Source organism: Artemia sp. Qi Xiang Cuo, chromosome 18 (assembly GCF_049724085.1).
Source record: "Artemia sp. Qi Xiang Cuo chromosome 18, ASM4972408v1, whole genome shotgun sequence".
In the NCBI taxonomy this organism is placed as follows: domain Eukaryota; kingdom Metazoa; phylum Arthropoda; class Branchiopoda; order Anostraca; family Artemiidae; genus Artemia; species Artemia sp. Qi Xiang Cuo.
The window spans coordinates 50,975,429-50,997,231 of NC_142811.1; the positions used below are offsets into that span (position 1 = coordinate 50,975,429).

Genomic DNA, 21,803 nt, shown 5'->3' on the forward strand with positions numbered 1-21,803 from the left:
GTTCTAGTGCGTAGTTGATTTCCAGATAGAAAATATATTTTGAGGAGGACACTCCCCTACAACCCTCAGGGCAAGGGTTTTAAGTTATGCCCTGGGGGCATATAAGGTTTTTTATAGAAAGTGTCGTCGCAGGAACTTCAAAAAAGGCTCATTTAATTGGAAATTCAATGGGCTGGTGACCTTTTCAATAGTCGAAAATACTTTGAGGGCAACTAGCACCCCCCCCCCCACCCCACGCCCATGATTTTCCAAAACACATCCAATAAAAATTTTGAGATAGCCATTTTGTTCAACATAGTTGATTTCCAGATAGAAAATATGTTTTTGAGGAGGACACTCCCCCACAACCCTCAGGGCAAGGATTTTAAGTTATGCCCTGGGGGTTAATAAGGTTTTTATAGAAGGTGTTGTCGTAGAAACTTCAAAAAAGGATTATTCGATTGGAAATTCAAAGGGATAGTGCCCTTTTTAATAGTCAAAAGTTATTGGAGGGCAACTAGCCCCCCCACGCCCTTCATTCCCCCAAACACATCCAATCAAAATTTTGGCATAGCTATTTTGTTCAGGGTAGTTGATTTCCTGATAGAAAATAAAGGACAATTAGCCCCCCCCACGCCCATCACTTCCTCAAACACATCCAATCGAAATTTTGAGATAGCCATTTTGTTCAGCGTAGTTGATTTCCAGATATAAAATATGTTTTGAGGAGGACACTCCCCCACAACCCTTAGGGCAAGGGTTTTAAGTTATGTCCTGGGGGCATATAAGGTTTTTATATAAGGCGTTGCCGTAGAAACTTCAAAAAAAGGCTCATTCGATTGGAAATTCAAAGGACTATTGCCCTCTTTAATAGTCGATTGTGATTGGAGGGCAACTCGCCCCCCCCCCATCCCCATCATTCCCCCAAACACATCCAATCAAAATTTTGAGATAGCCATTTTGTTCAGCGTAGTTGATTTTCAGATAGAAAGTATGTTTTTGAGGAGGACACTCCCCCATAACCCTAAAGGCCAGAGTTTTAAGCTATACCCTGGAGGCATATAAGGTTTTTATAGAAGGCGGTGTCGTTAAACTTCAAAAAAGGCTCGTTCGATTGGAAATTCAAAGGGCTAGTACCCTATTTAATAGTCGAAAGTGATTTGAGGGCAACTAACCCCCTCTCACGCCCACCTTTTCCCCAAACACATCCAATCAACATTTTGAGACAGCCATTTTATTAAACGTAGTTTCAAGTTCTGGAAATTAGGTCTTTGTGGATGACAACTCCTCCGCAGCCCTCAGGGCAAGGGTTGTAATTTAAGGATTCTCCGAATCCTTCATATTATTTCTTATGGAAGGGATGCTCGTATAAACTTTAGAGAGGGCTCATTTAATTGGAAATTGAAAGTTCTCTTCACTTTTTAAGAGTCAAAAGAGATTGGAGGGCAACTAGCCCCCCCCCCCTCTTACACGCCCTAAATGCATCAGATAAAAATTTTGAGACATACATTTTGTTAAAATAGTTATAAGTTCTGATGACAAAACTCCGGTGTCGACACAGCCCACCAGGGCCCGGGGTTAGGCGTTGTAAGTTATGTCCTGGGGCATATAAACAATCAAACAATTATTAAATAAACAATCAATGCAAACAAAAATACAATAGATATTAATGTAAATTAATAAATTAATTTAGTTTTTAAATTTAATTTTCTTATGTTACTAAGTTTCAGACAATAGAAAACTAAAGGTCATAAATGCAATAAGGTTTCGATATTTTATTGTTTTTTAGTTGTGCACTAAGATTAGTGAAAACAGGGCCACCAACGGGAAGGTTGTGCACAGCGAGCCCCGTCCGCCCACCCTTTAGGATTAAACCCGACCCCCTAATATCCTCCCATTTGTAGCGCAAATGTGAGGATAGCCTTATAATGTTTTATTGGGTCTTTTTCTAAAAACTCCTCATTTTTTTGTGTACAGCCAGCCCTGCCCGCCCACCCCTTAGCATTAAACCCGATGCCCTGACGCCCGGAACCTAAAAAGTTGAGTAGAAATTTCAGCTTCCATTTTTATGAATATCCGAAATTATCTGAGGGGAATATGTTGGGGGAGCATATTCAACGGCTGGGAAATTTCTGCTGGGTGGAATTTAACGCGGGGGAATTATCAGCAGGAAAAGAAAATGTTCTTCGAGGGGGGGGGGAATTTCCCAGGGGTGGGTTTTCCAAATGTGAATTATTCAGGGAGGGTACGACTAAACCCATTCGATAATATTCTAAATTTTACATCTCAAAGTAACGGGAATAAAGAATCAGCGGTAATGTCAGAGATAGCACTTCAGGTTCCTTTAGATAATTTTGTTCGTGTATTTTGAAAAAAGACATTTTCAAAAACAGATTAATTTCATTTGTATTACTTTCTCTGTGGCTGCTCAATTGTGCATGTGAGGGGGGGGAGACTTCCCCCCACCGCTGTCTCCGCTAAGGTTTCACTTTTTATCTCAAGCCTTAAAAAGGAACGCAATGTGATAAAAGTATAACTCAAAATAACATATATAGAATAATATATGCACACAACACAGAACAATTAATAAAATTGCATATTATGAGTTGAGGCTCACCCAAACGATGGACCAGGGGGCTCACCATTCCACAATCTATGAAATCAATCCTGCAATAACTGAAAATATAAAATATTTTTGAGTATTTTAACGTCTTCCACAACTCAAACGGTCCAACATTCTACAGCCCAATGAGTCTGTTTAGTCTCCTAAATCGGGAACGGAGGAGATAAGTTAAGTTCCGCCCTGTATTGGATGAGTCTCCAACCTCACCCTCCCCCTCTCCTACTGTCTACGCTAAAGGTTTCTTCTTTATGCCAAATACGCTGCCCCCACCCCAAAGACTTTAATAAAGTAAAGTTTTGTATGGGAAAAACACATAGTAAATCTATTATAATTATTCAATTATAAGGTTAAAATACATACTCTGTGATAGATGCAAAATTGCTTTGGCAGACAAAATCTATTAAGGTTAATTCCAAACAGTCGTGATCCCTTTGTGTCAGCAAGTAAAATGGTCAAAACACCCTTATTGGAACTATTTTTTCAATCCATTCATTGTTGTCAATCGGTGTCCACAAGTTATGCAAGCTGTCTATTGTTCATATATAAGGTTTTTATCAAAGAGGTAATCGTATAGACTTGAAAAAAGCCTCATTCGAGTTAAATTGAAAGTTATATATCCGTTCTTTAAAGTCAAGAATAATCGGACAGTAATCCCCCCCCCATGCCATAAAAACTTGAAACCTTTTGCAATCAAAAACGAACAAAAATTGATTAAAAAAACTCCGAAAAATAAGTTTTTCAAAGAAAAGTAAAGGCTATTTTAAACTTAACCTCAGTATATAAAAATACCTTTCAAAATTCAAACTCAAAACGACCAGAAATTACTATTAATGAATAAATGAAACTCAAAACGAACAGAAATTAAATAAACAATCATAGCAAAAAAACATACAACAAGTAATGATATAAATGAATAAATATATCTTAAAGCGCGTAATGCTTGGATTTAATATGAAAATCAAGCTTAAAACGAAAAAAAAAGTTTGCTATTAAAGTATAAATGAAACTTAAAACGAACAGAAATTAAATATAACAATCAATGTGAACAAACATACAATATTTATTAATGAAAATGAATAAATAAATCTTAAAACGAGTGAAACTTAAATTGAATATGCAAATCAAGTTTGAAGCGAATAAAAATAACTACAAACAAGAGTTTGAGTATTGCCTCACTGCAAAAGCCTAAAACCTACTGCGTCATTAGCGCTTTACTGAAAACGACTTATATTACAAATGTTTTCTTTTGTACTTAATATTGAAAATAAATATTAAAATTACAGTAAAATTTTGAACTGATGAGCTTTCAGCAGTTAATATCATTATACATCAAATATTCAGTTTAATTTATTAGTTCTTTGCAGGATTGGTCAAGTCAAATACAGTTTTACTACAAACAAAATTAGGATACTACACCCTTCTTTAACTGTAAAAACCTAAAGCCTGCTCCGTCATTGGCGCTTCACTGAAAACGAATTACTCGTATATTACAAATTTATTCTTTTCCAATTCTTACAGCATTGAAAATGAAAATAAAAATTACAGTGAAAAAAAAATCTTGAACTGATGGATCTTTCAACAATTAATATCATTATATATCTAATATTCAATTTGATTTTGTTTATACTTTCCAAGACTGTTCAGGACTCATATAGTTTTCAGTAAGGCGCCAATGACGCAGTAGGTTTTAGGCTTCTGCAGTGAGGCGATACCCAAACTCTTGTTTGTAGTTATTTTTTATTCGATTCAAACTTGATTTTCATATTCAATTTAAGTTTCACTCGTTTTAAGATTTATTTTTTCATTTTCATTAATATATATATTGTATGTTTGTTCGCATTGATTGTTTATTTAATTTCTGTTCGTTTTAAGTTTCATTTATACTTTAATAGAAAACTTTTTCTCAGGCACGTAACGATGGGTAAGACTAAACTTGATGAAACTTATATATTTGAATTCAGCATAAAAATCTGATTCTTTTGATGTATCTATTGGTTTTTATATCTCTTTTTTTAGAGTTTCGGTTACTATTGAGCCGGGTCGCTCCTCACTTACAGTTCCTTACCACGAACTGTTTGATCATAAAAGTATATAAATATACAAGTTATCAAAATGATTATTGTTAAAAGGACTTATTGTGTTATTGTTATACACGCATTTTCATCCTTAGAAATCTCTACCTTAATGTGTTTACTTGTGACTTTCATCAAAAATTTAATGGGAGAAAGACTACTTTGTTGCTATTGTCAGAAGACTTCATTAATTGCAAATTACTTCTTTAATGTCTCAAGGACTTAATAATCAATTGCTCCAGTTTATATATTTGCATCTAGAAATTAGCAAATATGATAATCATTGTAGCAAAATAAATGCCGTTTTTTTCTTTTCAAGTTGTCTAGATCCTTTTAACTTCTTCTGAGTCTTTTTGATTACTCTACTTATGTAATGTTAGCAGGAAGGGTGTACGATAGCACAGGATGGCTGGCCCCAACCCCCATTGCACTTCCTGGCTGAAGAGTCACGAAATGAAGATCAGCACCGCCAGTTTGGATCTTGAGGGTCTAGTGCCATCATACTTACTCACTTACTTACTTTAATTATGTGATAACAAACTTGACAAACAATGTTTTCAATTATGAGTAATTTTTACCAAGTACTATTAGCCATAATTCTGCTTTTAATTGCAAGCCATAATTCCATTAATGGCTTGCGATTAAATAATATACTTTGATGATACAAAATGAACATTATACACTCTTGAACTAAACCCTCTAGTTATTATTAATTAACAATGCTTTCAGAAATTTGAGAAACAGTACTTTGAAGAATTAAAAGATGGAAAAGTAACAGCTATATCCAAATTCAACTTTGCCTTTTGTCTCGTCAAGAGTCGTTATGCTGAAGATATAAAGAATGGTATCAAATTTTTAGAAGAACTTATTGTCAAAGGTGATGAAGAAGCAAGAAGGGATTATATATTCTATCTAGCTTATGGTCATTTTAAGTTGAAGGTATAACTTTTTTTTTGTATTTGATTTTTATAATTGATTTTCTAAGATTATTTATGTTGCCCAACTTGTTCAAAATTCTGTACACTAATGTGCAGATAATTCTGCGCAGAACATAATTGAGTCTCAAGCCAGGTAGATTGAGTTAATTTTTTTGATTTTTTTTTTTTTTTTATTTGTATAGTTTTTTTTTTTTTAGCCAATCAAAACCTGTGACTAACTCTTATTGGCTGGACAGTAGCTTTTTTTGCCAAAATCTGTCGTATTATAAGGCTATAAAATATAGGTTGTATTAATAATCTATAATATACTTAAAAATTGTATTAATTCTATAATTGATAGCCTATAAATTAAGCTATTATTTTAGGCTAGCATTCAATTTGTATTTTATATTCTTTTTTTAAATTAATAAAAACACTTTTTTTTTATTATTAAGGATCATTTTGAGTATTTTCATTTCATACTGATCAAACGTTGAGTTTTTGACGAAAGATAGCTTGAGAGGGACTTTGAGAGTGAATTTACTTTCCTGAGTTATATGGCAAAAAGTGTTTTAATCTTGTTTTGAATTTCTCAGTGGTTGGATCCAGAAAAAAAAAAAAAAAAATTAATGTTGGATTTATGGAAATGCTTTAGCTCAGTCAAATCATGTAATATGCGTATTCTGATAGTACAGGCAAACTAGATTTTGACCCCAAACAAATTGCAAGAGAAATGATTTTTACATGATGTTGTAGAGAAAAAAAAGCTTAAAAATATATCCAAAGTCGCACATTCTGGGTCGACGCAAAACTAGTTTTTTTTTTTTGCTTTTCGTGTCAATTTTTTCAGTTTTTTCTAAAAAAATGAACTGTCGGTAAATGTTCGTTTTTCTCTATATGAAGTACCGTCCCGATGTAAAATTAAAAGCTGAGCTTGAAAATGAAAGCTAATTTGATGTAAAATGTACCGGAAAAAGTTTCATAATCATCAATATGTGATTTTACCCTTCTCATCGTTGTGACCTTTTTTTCACCATACTATCAGAAGGCAACTATTCTGATATAAAATCATAAGTTGAGCCCAAAAATCAAATTAACATAATGTAGTTTCTTCTAAGAAAACCCGTTTCTTATTCATCGTTATGCACTTTTTTATTTTCATTTGACATGTTTCTTTTAGCACTTATTGTCAACTAATTCATCGATTGTTGGTAAAAAGAAATTGCAACAGAAATGATTTTTAAACCATGTTGTAGAGGAAAAAAAGCTTAACAACATATCCGAAGTTGCACATTCTAGGTCGACGCAAAACTAGTTTTTTTTTCATATCGTGTCAGTTTTCTCAATTTCCTAACAAAAAAAAAAAAAAAGTTTTGGTAATTGTTTTTTTTTCTTGAACTGAATTATTATTCCGATGTAAAAAGATGAGATGAGTGCAAAAATGGAGTCACGTTTGGTGTACGGTATTTAAAAAAGTTTCATAATCATCGATATGAGATTTTTACGCTTCTCGTCGTCGTGACCCCCATTTTTTTTTACCAGACCATCTTTCGCTGGCTAATATGTCGGTTTTGAGATCTAATATTTAGTTAGCCTGAATCCTATTGTCGCTGGCTCCATCACCTAATAGGTCGGCCTAAAAAAGTGATTGCAAGATGTTTATTAAAACATTAAAAATATTAGAAAAGGGAAATCATCCCTGAAACTAGTTTTCAGCGGCCGACATTTAAAATCCCTCTTAGAACAAACTATTATCAACACACTGACTAGTCTTCACAACTGATAAATTTATCGAAATAACTTCATGAACATTTGAAACACAGAATGAAACTCCGACTAGTATTCACAACTTATTCTTTTGATTCAGATATCTAAGCTTCGACGTTCTCTTCATAGTTATAGCTTTCGATTCTTCGAGAGTTAGAACATGCTGTCCCTTTGCACGTTTTACAGGCTGCAGTGCAAGCTAAGCCGTTATTAAAGAAGCAACATCTCGTTGAACTACATTCCAGTTGACAGGAACACTTCACGATTTTCAGAAGCAGACAAGGGGCTGGTAGGACTTCAGTAATCAATGGATACAAGAAGTAATCTTTATTTTTCCAACCCCATTCCTCGGCTTTAAGTTCAGAATCCGGATCTCTATTCCACACCTGAACTTGGATGAAAACCCTGTAACTGTAGAATTTAGCCGCATCAGAAGTTGGTGGTAACTGTTCTGGGTGGACCAACGTGCTAGCAGTAGTCACCTTCTGTTTAAAAACTTCCCTGCCGAGTTCATTCAGATTTCCCCCTTTTGATGAGCCCTATATCATGAGCAGAGCGTCTTCTCCAGCAATCCTTACTTCCTCCTTTGAAGCTGACTTCAGCCTGAAGACTGCAGCTGATGTACGAAAATCGGCATCTGTCATTAGCCTCTTCAGAGCAAGGCCTTTTCCCATATTGTGAATCCGTGAAGTACAGTAACAGCCCAAGATGGCGTGAGCAAAAAGAATCAGATGGCACGTCTCTTGGCTCAGCTTCTCTTTCAATTTGTGAATATCCCATATTCGGGGAGCTTTATTCGACTTTGTCTTAAATGCAAAGAACAATTTCATGCTAGATAGGTCACTATGATAACATAATAGAACCAAAAGATCAGTGTCATCTCCATTCAGTGTCGTAATACCGGGAAGAATCAACAGCAGCTTATACAATTGGGACATCTGCATCACATGGTGCCTGGACTACGACGAAGCCCTTTGATCGGAGATAAACAGCCAACGCGCAGATAAACCTGGCCTTGTTTTTCTCGCAGGACAAGAACTCATCTTTTTTTACCTTCAACTGCATATCTAATGTGAGGAAGATCTCACGGCCGATTATACGACTTTTCTTCGACTGGGCCATATCCTTTTATGGTAGCTCTGTCATCGTAACCGTCGAACACAATAGTGGCCGTTGGATACTTTTAGGTCACGTAAGTAGCATAATGGTCAAGGATTTCGGAGTACCGTTCGTTTTTGGCCCATGGAATTCTGTGCAGAAGAGCTTCACCGTCGATGATATATCGGATGCCTTTGGAAAGAGGAGTAGAGTGCTCCTCAAGATTACAAGCCTGTGATATAACCTTGACAAACTCTGGCTTGTTCGGAGACCGGAGCATGCAAGAACTGTCAAAAAGCGATGCTGAGTAGAAACACAGTTTGTGTTGACAGTACTCAGATTCCGTAGGATTGATCTGCCTCTTTGCTAGCGTGACGAACCTCTGAAAAAGGAGAGTGGAGTCCAGTCTTTTCCAATCTCAACCTGGATTCTGCTTTGAAGTAATTTGAACTGCCTGTTGTTTTCGTCGAAACACAAAATCAGTGACCAGCTTTCCAGACATGGAGTCAATGATTTTTAGGCCTAAATCTCTAGGGGAATCAGCTTTGGCATATTCGTTGGCTGTCAGACCGTTGTTGATGTTTCTTAGTTGAAGATCCCCATTAAGTGGTGATCCTTTTTCTAGGAAATCGATAACGATCTGGGTGTCTACAGTCTCTTAGCTGTCGGTTCGGATGTTTCCTTATGCTGTTCACTAGTTCCATAGAAAACCTGTTACATACCCTCCATCAGAATATATAGTGCAGAGCAGATTGGTTGAGACAGAACCCATAAAGACCTTTGAACCTCTGTCATACCACTTCCATCGGTAAGGCCACCGGTCTTTTTGAGACAACGCATGAGCTCTCAATGACAAGATCCGTGGAAAGCCCAGCCCAGAATCTATCAGAAAGTCTGACCGCATGCATCCCATTCTGGAAGGCTTGATAAATGACAGGATGGGTTTCTTGGAGCTTGACCATTCGCTGGATGTAAAGCTGGCAGGATTTTGTTTAATTGTTGTGCCTAGATGCCGCCAGAAAAGGTAGCATGTCAGAGGTAGAATTTAATTGGAGATTTCATGACCCAGATCCTTCGGCTCTTAAGAAATTTCGCAGTACGGATACCATATCGCAGCATTACAAACTTGGACAGCCTAACGTTAAGGGTCATCTTTTAGCACAAGATGTTTTTCAAGGCGCGATTATCTTCTCAGTAGATGTCTCTGTGAATAGATAAAACAGTACTTTGATTTAAATTTTCAAGAATTTTACTACGTACGGTTGGACACATTAGTTTACCATTTTAGACTTTAGATCTTTGGTTGAAATGATGACACAAACAAAAATGATCTCTTACCTTTAAATATCAAGTCAATGGGAAAGGAAAACATTCGCAGTAAAACTTTTTTAGCTTGTTAGGTGGCAGATATATCGAATGACTTTTTTTACCTACAGATGGCAAGATATCAAACACGGGCATTAACGTGACCTAATAAATGATTACTCGGGGTAATTTTCAATTGTGACTTTCAGCTTACGGCTTTATTCGGGAAATCACTTGGACAAAGCGTGGGATGAAACGTTGATATTACTTATTGCATTCGAAGGGTATGAAAGTGGTGTAGTTGCCTTCTGTGCTTTAACTGGTCTTCTAAACGAGCCAACCATAATTTATCAGCCCTTTTTTTTTTTTTTTTACCAACAATCGATGAATTAGGGGACAATAAGTGGTAAAAGAAACATGTAAAATGAAAATTAAATAAAAAAGTGCATATTGATGAATATGAAACGGGTTTTCTAGTAGAAATTACATCCGGTTAATTTGATTTTTGGGCTCAGCTCATCATTTTATGTCAGAATAGTTGCCTTCTAATCGTATGGTGAAAAAGAGGTCACAACGGTGAAAAAGGTAAAATAACATATTGATGATTGGAATTATTGATTATTGATTTATGGAATTATTGAATTATTGATTGGATTGATGATTAGGAAATGTTTTTCTGGTACATTGTACATCAAATTTGCTTTCATTTTCGGGCTCAGCTTTTCATTTTACATCGGGACGGTACTTCATATGCCTATATAGAAAAACGAACCTTTACCGACAGTTCGTTTTTTGTAGAAAAAACTGAAAAAATTGACGAGAAAAGCAAAAATAAACTAGTTTTGCGTCGACCTAGAATGTGCAACTTTGGATATGTTGTTAAACGTTTTTTTCTCTACAATATCATATAAAAATCATTTCTGTTGCAATTTGTTTGGGGTCAACCCATATTCTTGGCTAGTTTCCCTGTACTATGAGCAACGATTTCCTCTGGAAGGCGTTTACTCATACAAACGTTACTTAGTTTCCTTAGCTTTATTAAAAGTTTTTTTTGGGGTGGGATGGGTTTTCAGGCTATTGACTATAATTGTACCAATTTGACTGAGTCAATACAAGTAAAAGTGAAGAAAATGTTACAAAAACTTTATCTGTAGCTGATTTTAATGCTCTAATCATCTGGTGGAAAAAAGGGTTGTGTGTTCAGAATTCTATTGTCAGTAAGCCTAATGATAATTAATTTATTCATTATTATTTTCATTTCAAGACAACAGATAAAAAAAAGTTGTAAATAATTTATATGCTTTTAAGTGTAGAACCGCCTAGTATGTTACCCTATTTTGTGTATTGCAAGCATTTTAGGAGCTAAATAAGTTGTTATCTGACATTTAGGCTGAAGATAATAGTAGTTCATTAGTTTGGGAGAATTGCAACCTGTATCATATAATTAATGATAAGTGAGCTCTGGAACACACCCAAGGTTAAAATTAGTTCTGGTCTGCTTATGCTGTTGAGGATAAAAATGGTCCTGAGCTTGTAGTTCTAGTAATTCTATACATGAAAATAAAAAAAAGGATTTGTATTGAAAAAGGACCAAAAATGCTTTGACTAATTTGGCGAGAGAAGCTAATTTGGCTAAGTGTATACAAATATGTACTTAAGCCAAGTGTATTATCCATACCCAAACCCTTTAGCAACTACGTCCTAGATTACCCTTATTGAAAGATTGGCACATTAAATAAAATTCAGTAGTATATTTTTTTTTTAATTCTCCATGGTTTTATGGACTTTGTCGATTAAACTTCTGACCAGGCAAGTTATCTCAGTTTATATTTAGTTTTGGCCCCAATCATTTAGCCGACAATTTTCCGGAGAATAATTAAATTAATTTTTGTTAATTAATAATTAATAATATTAAATTAAATTAAATAATTAAAAAAATATTATTAAATTAATAATTAAATTAATAAATGAATTTAATAATTAAATAAATTAAATTAATTTCCCACTCTCATGGTTTACTTGTCCATCAAAATCCTCACAGCTCTAAGGATTTACAACTTATTATTTTGTTAATTAAATTCTTCAAAAAAGACAATAATAGTTAATTTCTTCTCTCCTTGACAGTAGTGTAGGGGGACTCAATACGTTCTAGGATCATCCTAGCTCGTCCAGTAATATGTTTGTGTGGCTAAACTGTTTAAAATTGGCTGGACGGTCTTGCTATAACTTGTAAAGCATGGATAAGATATCCGAATGAACGACATAAAACTAAAAGCCGACATCTTCTTTCTCAGAAATCTTAGAAATGCCATTAAACTTTTCACGCTTTTTGCTGAAGACAGATATTAAGTTTTAATGAAACATTAGCCACTTGTCGTATGCTGATGATTTTTTATTTTCGGACAATTTAATATCAATGCAGAATGCAATTAAATATTACATTCGCATCTACGGGAGATATGATTAGAGATTGAATCTACTAAAACAGAATTCCTAGTGGCAGACAGTAATAGTTTTTTTCAGTATCATTCAATTAGGATGGGATCACTGAATATTTTAAATAAAGATTCCATTAATTACCTTGGGTTGCCTTTTGGCCCGAAAATTAAAGCTACGTGGGAGTTGGCGATATCGTCTGTAATGGGAAAACTTAGCAAAACTCATGGCCTGCTATTGAGGGTGAAAGGTCGTTTTGATAAAAAAAAAAAACTTGCTATAATTTATGATTTTATGTTTGTGCCTCACAATTTTTTCGTCGTTGAGGTTTTTAAGTAAAAGTGATGAAAAGCGTATCCACGTGTGCTTTTTCCGGTTTTGTAAAAATTTTTTTGGAATTCCACTATCGTTCAAAAATAGGTATATTATACGAAAATTCGGAATATTTGATATTACTGTTAAAATGGATCAAGAATGCGACCAATTTCTTAGACGATCTAGAGAACATAGAATAAATATCCCCTTTATTATATATTCATGAGTTATTATGAGCTACTTATTGCCGTCCTTTTCGTTAAAAGTGTAATTTTGTATTCTCAGTATTTTTTTCATTTATTTCCTATACTCCTCTATGTACATCCATGTATGTATAGAGGGCGTAAATAAATTATTCTTATTATCAGACAGTGCGAATTTTGGTTTTTCGATTAGTAGCAGAATTCTCTGTTTTAAGTTCAGGAAAGGCTAGTTCCTAGAAATTTTCTGTTATAATTTCTAGGAAAGCGGTAACAATCAGCTCAATGGAGATATCATTTGAGTAGTTTGTCAGCCTTGGCAGTATCGCTTTGATCGTGCTGCCTGCTTTGTTCGATTTTTTTCGTGCTGCCCGCTTTGATCGAAACCTTGCCGATACAGGGACGTAAAATTCCATTTTCTTTTCAATCAAATATGAAAGCCAAGCCATAGATTCTCAATAGCTCTCGACGGTGGCTAATCTCCTGGTAGAATTCGCTTATAGGCCCATTGTCTTTGAGACTGTAAGTGGGCGCTGAGGCTTACAAAATGATTTAATGTATCGAATCCCCTTAAAATTAACGAAGCATTTCAAATAAGCTGAACACCTTTTTTAATTGAATGGTTTGCATACAATTTTCAGCCAAGAAAGATGAGTCACTGGAATCTAAACCGTATATATTAGGGATGGTTTCGGATATGGGCTTAGACTGGTAATTAATTAATAATTAATAGTGGTAATTAATAATTTTATCGAATATGACTATTTCCGACACAAATGATAATTTATATTAGTATTTAGCGTGTTTGGTCAAAATGTCTTCTAAAAAAAAAGTTCGGCGTCCTAAGCTAATCTTTTCCTTCCCTTTTTTTATTTTCTTCTCCATCAATTCTGTTGTGAGAGCAACGATTCTTCACTGTTTGCTTGGCAAAGTAAATTGTCCGTACGGAGGGGGATTAGAAAAAAAGGCAATTTCCTCTGTTTTAAACAAAATTTTTAAGTTGAATAATTATTTCATTAACACTTGTTTTCTTTATGAAATGATTTTGTTGTTTTAATGTTTTTCGTCTACCAACAAAAGAAAGGCGTGAAGAGATTATCAGCTCTTAAAAACAAATAAATATGATAATAATAACAAATAAATTAAAATATGTAATAATATACAAACAAATATAAGTATAACAAATATTTAAACAAATATATAACAAATTTAAATAACAGTTCGAATAATAAGTAATAAAATTCAATAAAGACAATAAACAGATACGGAAGAACGTAAATAACTGTGAAGCCTGGAACTTTCTTTAAGTGAGGGAAAATCAAAGCAGGATATTTTGCATATTTCTTTTGTATTTTGTTTATCAACTATAAACATTCAGACTAAAGCAAATAAACTGACAAAGAACATAAAATAATTTTTGAAGAACATAAAAATTTCTTCTGTTTTAAGCATAATTTTTCAGTTGAATAATCATTTTATCAGCACTTTTATTTTCTTTAAGAAATAATTTTATTATTTTAACGTTTTTCGTTTATCAACAAAAGAAAGTTGTGATGAGATTATCAGCTCACAAAAAATAAATATAATAAAAAATATGATAATAACAAATTGAATGTGAAAAATATTAAAGTATGTAATTATATACAAGCAAATATAATTATAACAAACATTTAAACAAATATATAATATATTTAAATAACAGTTCAAATAAAAACAAATAAAATTCAATAAAGACAATAAACAGATAAACAAGAACTTAAATAACTGTGAAGCCTGGAACTTTCTTTAAGGGAGGGAAAATCAAAGCAGGATATTTTGCATGTCTCTTTTGTATTTTGTTTATCAACTATAAATACCGTATTTAGACAAAAACAAATCAACAGTAACAGAACATATAATAATTTATTAATTTTGCAAAGAATAATAATAAGTTTTGTAGTTATTTCTCAGTTTATAACTCCTGTATCGCATAGATGCTATTCAATCTTTCCTCTGAAGGGGACCAAGTACCAGTACAGCTCACAACTATAGAAAACATATTTTATGAAATAGAAGTTTTGAAGTTTAACCCAGGCGTGTATATTGATAGGGTCTTTAAATTCGTCCCCTCCTAAAGTTTAAAGATTTTAATGAAATGTCGAGCAATTTTATATTTGTTCTGTATAATTTGACTTCTTAAATTTGGGCTAGAAATGGATAATAACTAACTGATAATGAAATTTATTAGCAAATTTATTTAATGTATGCAAATTATTAGCAAATTTATTTAATTTTGCAATGTTATTGATAGCAGTTTTCATTTAGGATTACCCTAAAGCCTTAGAATACACTGAAACTCTATTAGCAATGGAGCCAAACAATCGACAAGCTATGGATATGAAGACAAACATTAAGAAGAAAATGGAAATAGGTAAGCCTGAGTATTCAATATGGAAATAGTAGGATATATAAAAAAACTTTATAAAATATCCAGGCTTTGGAGCCAGGGCCTTTGATTAAACTTAACTGTTGGGCCCCTGGTCCATTTATTTATCTGATAAATGTCTTTTTGTTCTTTTGTATGCCCCTTTTAGTATATTTAATTCTTTTCCCCTTTTTCCACGAGAATCTTTTCACGTCTTGAATGAATAAGCCAGCTAATAAAGATAAACAGAAAAATTCAGCTGGACAGTGATTCATCTTCAAGCCCGACCCCCGGTAAGGTAGGATTGCCTAATCTTCCTTTAGTTTGTTAATGGTTCATTGATTGTCGTGAACTGTGCAGTTATGGCCTTGGTCAGAATGTCAAAGGGATACGCCAGCTTAGAAGTCACAGTTTTCGTTTGTGCCCTGTTCTTAGTTAGGTCTTTTTTGTTGGTTCAAGTTAATAGTAAGTTTCTTACAATGTACTACCTACATTTGTCTCCTAGCCTAGATTTTGGAAGGTTAGATGCGATTTTTGTTTTAGGAGAATTCGTCTCCTATTTTGTTGAGGGATATCCCCGAGGTTTTTGAGTATAGATAAAAGTTACCCTTTCGGTTGTTCCTGTGGGATAACTCTCCCAAAGCCTAGCACCGAGTTCGGCGGTAGTTAGAAAATAGGTATTCTGATGTCAAATTTGAAGGGACAATGGGACCCGTTCTACTTCAACATCTTGCTACCCTTCTTTAAAATTAATGTCTTGTAACGTGGTGCTTTGCGGTTACTGAACCTGAGTTAACTAACGGAAGTCCTGTCAAGGGTCCAATCTAAAAGGGTTGCTAATTTGTGAATTTTTTTTAGTGTAAACAAACAAAACGAGTCTGCAATAGCAAAAATATGTTCCATTAAAAATTTTGATTGATTCTTTACTCTCCTGCATACACCTCTGACAATTTTTTTACAGGGGGCATTTGTGGGTTTGGGATTGATGAGGGTTAAATTTATAAATTTTTTACTTCAATCGTAATCTTTAGATCCTTTTCTACCCTCTGCCTAGTTGCTGAAAACAAAATTTCCGTTGAATTTGTATAATTATTAGATACTGGTGCGTTATACGGACACTTTTATATACAAATGAGAGACGAAACCCGCCAGACTGGTTATGTTCAAGAGACCGCTATTGAGAAATGGAATGCAAAAAGTATTTTTCATTGTGTTTACGATATTTAAACTATTGTTTAGGGGGGGGGGGGGGGAAGGTACCTAGGTTAGGTTAGGTTACGTATTTAATATATGGTCTGCTTTACCCCCCCCCCCCGAAGGTGCAAATATATAGCCCAATTTTGTTTTTATAAACTATTATGTATTCATCCTATTTTATTTTATTTCATTAGCGTTAACCAAACTTGACTTTTTAGAAGTGTCCTTATAATGCACCGGTACCAATTATTATTTTGAAAAAGCTTTCATGTGAGAAAACCTGTTTTTCAATGTCAGTTCTGTTCGTTTCTAACACCGTGAAGTTAACCTAAATATGTGGCACGCTACGGGCCTCTCAAACTCTACTTTTTAAATGGAAATTCTCTATTTGCTTTTCGGAATAAAGTATAATTTTCCAAAATAGAGTGGCTGCCCCCCTCTGGAACTTCAAATTTGCAGTAGATATTAACAAGAATTTTTCGTATGTTGGAATTTTTCTGTAGGTTGTTCACTGGTTGGAAAAGCTGGAAATAAACAGAAATTTCCAAATATTGTTTCTGATATCGATATTTACATTTCGATATTGAATATTGATTTTTGTCCGATATATAGATAGGAAACTGGCCCGCGATTGGCAAGTTTTGACTTTTTTAATTCTCCAGGAATTGATTCAGGCGATAAGAAGATGCTGAGTATGCCAAAGCATAGGTAACTCATTCAGTACCATTTTTTAAAACGACAGTTAGAAATACTCCACCACTTTTCCACCTGGATACCTCTCTATCCAAGTGGTCACAAGTGCCAAACCTGGGCCACCCTAGTACTGGTTCGGTTGTCTCTTGCTTGCGTTCGGCCACCTGACAAAAGAAACAGAAAATTGGCCAAGGAAACATTAAAACTTGTTTTACGGCTACAAAATTATGAAAGAAGATAGGCAGTATAAAAAACTACAAAATCAATTTCAGTAAGGTTTAAAAAAACTAAAGAGTATTAATTTCAAATTATAAATTGACTGATCAACATCAAAAGTAAGCCGCTCCACTAATCTTGATGTTCCACCTGTCAGTGGTTGTAGCTTTATTTCAACTTTCTTTAATTCACTATCCGTCTCGTCAGTTAGTGCAAAGTCTCATACTTTAGTCTCGTTCAGAAAGTGGACCTTAAGTTCTTCAGTTGCTACTTTTTTGATAATGATAATATAGTGAACAGATTCCCTTTCTTGCTCTTCAGCTCAAACAGATTGCAATAACAAGTCTTGACTTTCTCAATGTTAAACTGAAAGTTGCTGGTAGGGGGCTCGTCTTCAACGTCCATACTGAAGTTGGAAGAGTTGTTGTATACATGCCTATCTACGTCAGAATCGTCACTCTGGCTGATACTCTTGTTATAAGAAAAATGTCTTTTGCCTTATTCTTTTTTCATGTCTGTGGCAATCTTTTTTTTATAGGCAAGGGTTTTTCCGGAAAATACAGCTTTTACAACAGAAGAAGTGCATTCTTTCACAGGAATGTCAGTGAGCGCTCCTGACTTTTTCATATTATTTGTCCTGTTGCTTTTTCGTGGTGATCTTTTTGGAAAGGGATTTGCATGGACAATCTCTTTTAGCGAATCATCTGCTGGCTTTTGCTTCTCATTTAGAGATAGAACCTATGTTGTGTCCGTTTCAGGGTCTATATTAAAGAAGGAGTATAAATGTCGCACAGGGCTTCCGCTGAGCACAGAAACCTCCCAAGTAAGTGTTTCACTAGATGCGGTTGGCATTCTGTCTAAGACATACGACGAGAGGAACTCATAATCCTTGAAGACGTTTCTTTTGTTGGGGTAGACCCCATTGGCTCTGAATCCACTGATTATATTCTCGGGAGTGAAAGTCTTTGGATATGCTTTCCCCTGCAGCTCAGCAATGTTTATGCACTGATATAGTTTTATGTTTTTGGGCAGTCATAAAACTTGCGGCTTCTTGATTATAGTAAGCATTAAAAGACCCCATGACTGTCCTTTCTAGAGGCTGTAGTTTGTAAGTGGTGCGAGAAGGGATAGTTAAAAATACAACACCATTATTTTTAGCCAGAGCAAGCAATTCAATGGTGTACCGACTGATCTGGTCGTTTATTTTCAGAAGTACAGGTGACTCTTTTGAGGGTTTGACTTGATTGATAAAATGCTGTAAGTAAAGCAAAAAATGGAAGGCAGTCATCCAGCAAGAATTTGTTTCGAGCCGATCATGATGGTTCCTGGTAAAGCTCCCTTGCGTAAACTTTCCGGACATTGTTTTCTGTGGGAAATAGCACTGCTTGTACAAACACAGCTCACTTTTGAACACCTTTTTACGGCATGCCCCGGGTATTGTGGCCGTACCTGGGATTTTGCCATCCCGCGGGATGAAAAAATGCTAACAGCAAACCAGTGAAGATGGTACGTCTCAAAAGCTGCCAAAAGACAGACAAGTAATTAGAGAATACAACGTGAGTTTATGGCTTTTCTAGTATTCGTAATTAGGCGTAGGCCTTCAGACAAAAATTGAACAAAATTACAGATTTAATCACCATAAAGCGTGATCCAATCTGATATTTTTGGTAAAAGTATTAATCAAGGCCTGACAATTTAACATATACACTGCCATCTGTCAGAGCTCTTATAATCCACCAGATGTCCCAATAGTTTTTTATATTGAAATTATTTGCTTTGGTTAAATTTTTGTGGGCCGTGCTGATCGTGGGCTAGTCTTCCCTATACCAAGTTTGATATTTAATATTGCTCAACTTTAAACTTTTGATTGAATTCTTAGAACAAGAATCTGTTATTTAAACGTAACGTGATTTGTGTCAGATCGCTTTTATGGTGTTTATGTTTTCTGGGAATTGGAAGTAGGATAGTGAGTTTATTATATTATAGTATTGCCGGAAAAGTAGAACATGGAAAATGCTAGAGGCGAAATATACGAATGACGAGTTTCTAAAGAGCTATGTTAAAAGGACCTCGGGAAGTATTTATAAGCCCCCACACCTCTATCACAGAATCAACGCCCCCCCCCCTAGACAAGATGCTGCCTACACCCATGCTTAGGTATCTTCTTCACCTAAAATTATCCATTTGTGAATACCATAGTACATCAAAGTCACTTCTGAGACTGGGAGGCCATATAAAACTGCTTCAGTAGGTCTCGGAATGTTTTTCATTATAACATATCGGCTCTGTTTGGACTAAAATTGCAATTTCACAGGACAAAATTCTAGAATTTGGTAGTTTCTTGTAGTTTAATCTCTTTTCATTTATTAAAAGAGTGCTGGGTCTTTGAGTTCTTATTCGAATGACCTCTCTTTCAATAACCAAAAGCTGTGGATTCGATTTGTCAACTTGTAAAAAAAATGGAAGATTTCGTGTTTTGTTCAAAGTGGCTGTAGGGCACTTGTACATGTTGAATTTAATTGTATAATTAGTATCAGTGTTGCTCCCCTTTTTGGTGGAGTTTAGCCCTATTGTCTAAAAATAATTAACTTTCTATATGCAGATATTTTTTGATGAACAATTATAAAATTATCTAAATAGACACATTTAAAATCAGCATATATATAATAGATTTTTTTGTTTCATATGTTGTTGCAGTTACTTCAGTCTATAGAGCTTTGGTTACCATTGACAGGGTTGCCCTGTACTTACAGTTTCTGCTGCGAAGCTTTGGCCACCACTCGCTTCTTCAGTCTTGTTTTTTTTTCAGATTCAATTTCAATATTTGTATAAAACGCCATTAATAATCTTTGAAAAAGAACATCCGTAAAAGTCTTTCTCAGGGGGGGAGGGGAGGGGTCTGAGATATCAAAAACAAATTTTAAATTTACCATTCTTAAGGTTTACAAGGTACATTCTTTTGAACAAATTTTCTTAAAGGAACTACTGAAAATATTTCTGTATTAAGCTATCACCCTGTTGTACGTATTTTAAAAGCTTAGTCCTAAAATGCTCCTAGGAATAAAGAGAGATTAGTGTTAAAATCAAACCTTCCTTCCCCTTCCTTCAGTATTTATATGATGGCTCAATGAAAATTAAAGGATTTGGACCTACAGGAACTACACCTACATAGACATGGCTTATTTAACTAGCCTCACTCATTGACTATCTGTCAACTGATGAAACATTTGTCTTGGCTGAATGTAATAATGATGTAAATCGAAGCATATTTCCAGAAATTTATTTTGATTAGGGCGAGGGGTGATTTACGAGCTTGACCAGGAATACGCTACAGGAACATGTGTTGATGGCTGTATGTTGATTAATTTTACCCCCTAATCGTTTCCTGAATACAAATTCTGATTGCTCCCCCCGTGTCTATCCAAGAAATATACAATTAATAATAAAAATATGGACATTTATAGAGTAAGCAGTAAGTTCTAAGCATCAGTTCCAAAAGTAAGCAGCAATCAAGCGCGCTGTTCACGAGCATCACCAACCACATAAAACAGAGAAAAATATAACTTGTGCATCGTAAAATTTCGTGTGCGTACCGGATTAAATAATAACGTTTTAAATATTCCCTCCATTTCCGTGTTTAAGAATGGTATTAGCTGTTTTAATTTGAATCCGTTTTCAAGTCCTTTAATGGGCTATAAACTAATAGTAAGCTTATTTTCTTTAGATGGACTAAAGGGGATGGCCCTTGCTGCTGGTGCTGTGGCTGGGGTTGGTGCAATTATTGGTCTGGCTGTCAGTTTGGCGAAGAAGTAAATCAACATTCTGGCTTTATATTGACAAATTTATGTTTTTATTCTTTTAAATATTTGCTTCTTATTTATGATTAAACGAAATTAGTGAAGGAACGTAAGTTTTTTGGGTCAGGTAATTCTCGAATAGTATTGAATAGTATTAGGCTAACTTTTTACTGGCTTTGTCTTGTTGACGATTTTTAGTGTCAGTTATTTGTAGTCTTTTTCGTGTGGTTTTTACTAATTTCTGATAAGTGTTTCACAAAGATAATCTATTTTGCAACAGTTAAAGATTAGATGACAATTTTGTTTATTTCGTTGTGACCAATGGGGGGAGGGGTATTTCCGCCCCCTCTAGATTTTTATTACCCCCTGGATTTCTAAAAATATCGCTGTCTTTGACCGAGGGGGAGACAGCACATTACACTAGGCCTGTCCCTTAAGGAAGAGGCGACACGTCTTGAACTACCTTAAATGATCTCTGGTCCCTGGCACATGATCGGCTGAATTGGAGGTTTACCTTTGCTACTTATGCGCCTTTAGGCGTTGGAAGATCCAAGTTAAATAAGTAAGTCATTGCTAAAGAAACTGGTGCTTTTTCTTTGCTCCTTTCTTAGTAGTAATGCGAGAAAGTTGACCCACGACAAAAAGTTATTTTCGAATAAGTGACATGGAACTTTCTTTTTGTTTTTTTCTCTTTTGGTCGACATTTGTTGAAGAACTGAAGAAGGTTATGTCGCATCAGCTTTCTTGTATAAAAATTTGTCCGTTAGATACACCTTTTTGGAAA

The 21,803-nt window shown here is 34.8% G+C and overlaps 1 protein-coding gene and 1 long non-coding RNA gene across 2 annotated transcripts in view; one reads left to right on the forward strand and one right to left on the reverse strand.

The window, feature by feature from the left end:
• The window catches only part of Fis1 (Mitochondrial fission 1 protein), a 45,695-nt gene extending 24,568 nt beyond the window's left edge, over window positions 1-21,127 (forward strand). Inside the window, exons 2-4 of the mRNA XM_089104701.1 lie at window positions 5,404-5,613; window positions 15,017-15,122; window positions 20,947-21,127. Of these exons, the coding sequence (XP_088960827.1) occupies window positions 5,404-5,613; window positions 15,017-15,122; window positions 20,947-21,035 (405 nt within the window). The 3' untranslated portion in view covers window positions 21,036-21,127. The remainder of the gene's footprint in view (window positions 1-5,403; window positions 5,614-15,016; window positions 15,123-20,946) is intronic.
• LOC148941611 (uncharacterized) overlaps window positions 16,522-21,803 on the reverse strand; it is a 77,321-nt gene continuing 72,039 nt past the window's right edge. Inside the window, exon 2 of the long non-coding RNA XR_016143303.1 lies at window positions 16,522-17,170. This is a non-coding gene — a long non-coding RNA (uncharacterized LOC148941611). The remainder of the gene's footprint in view (window positions 17,171-21,803) is intronic.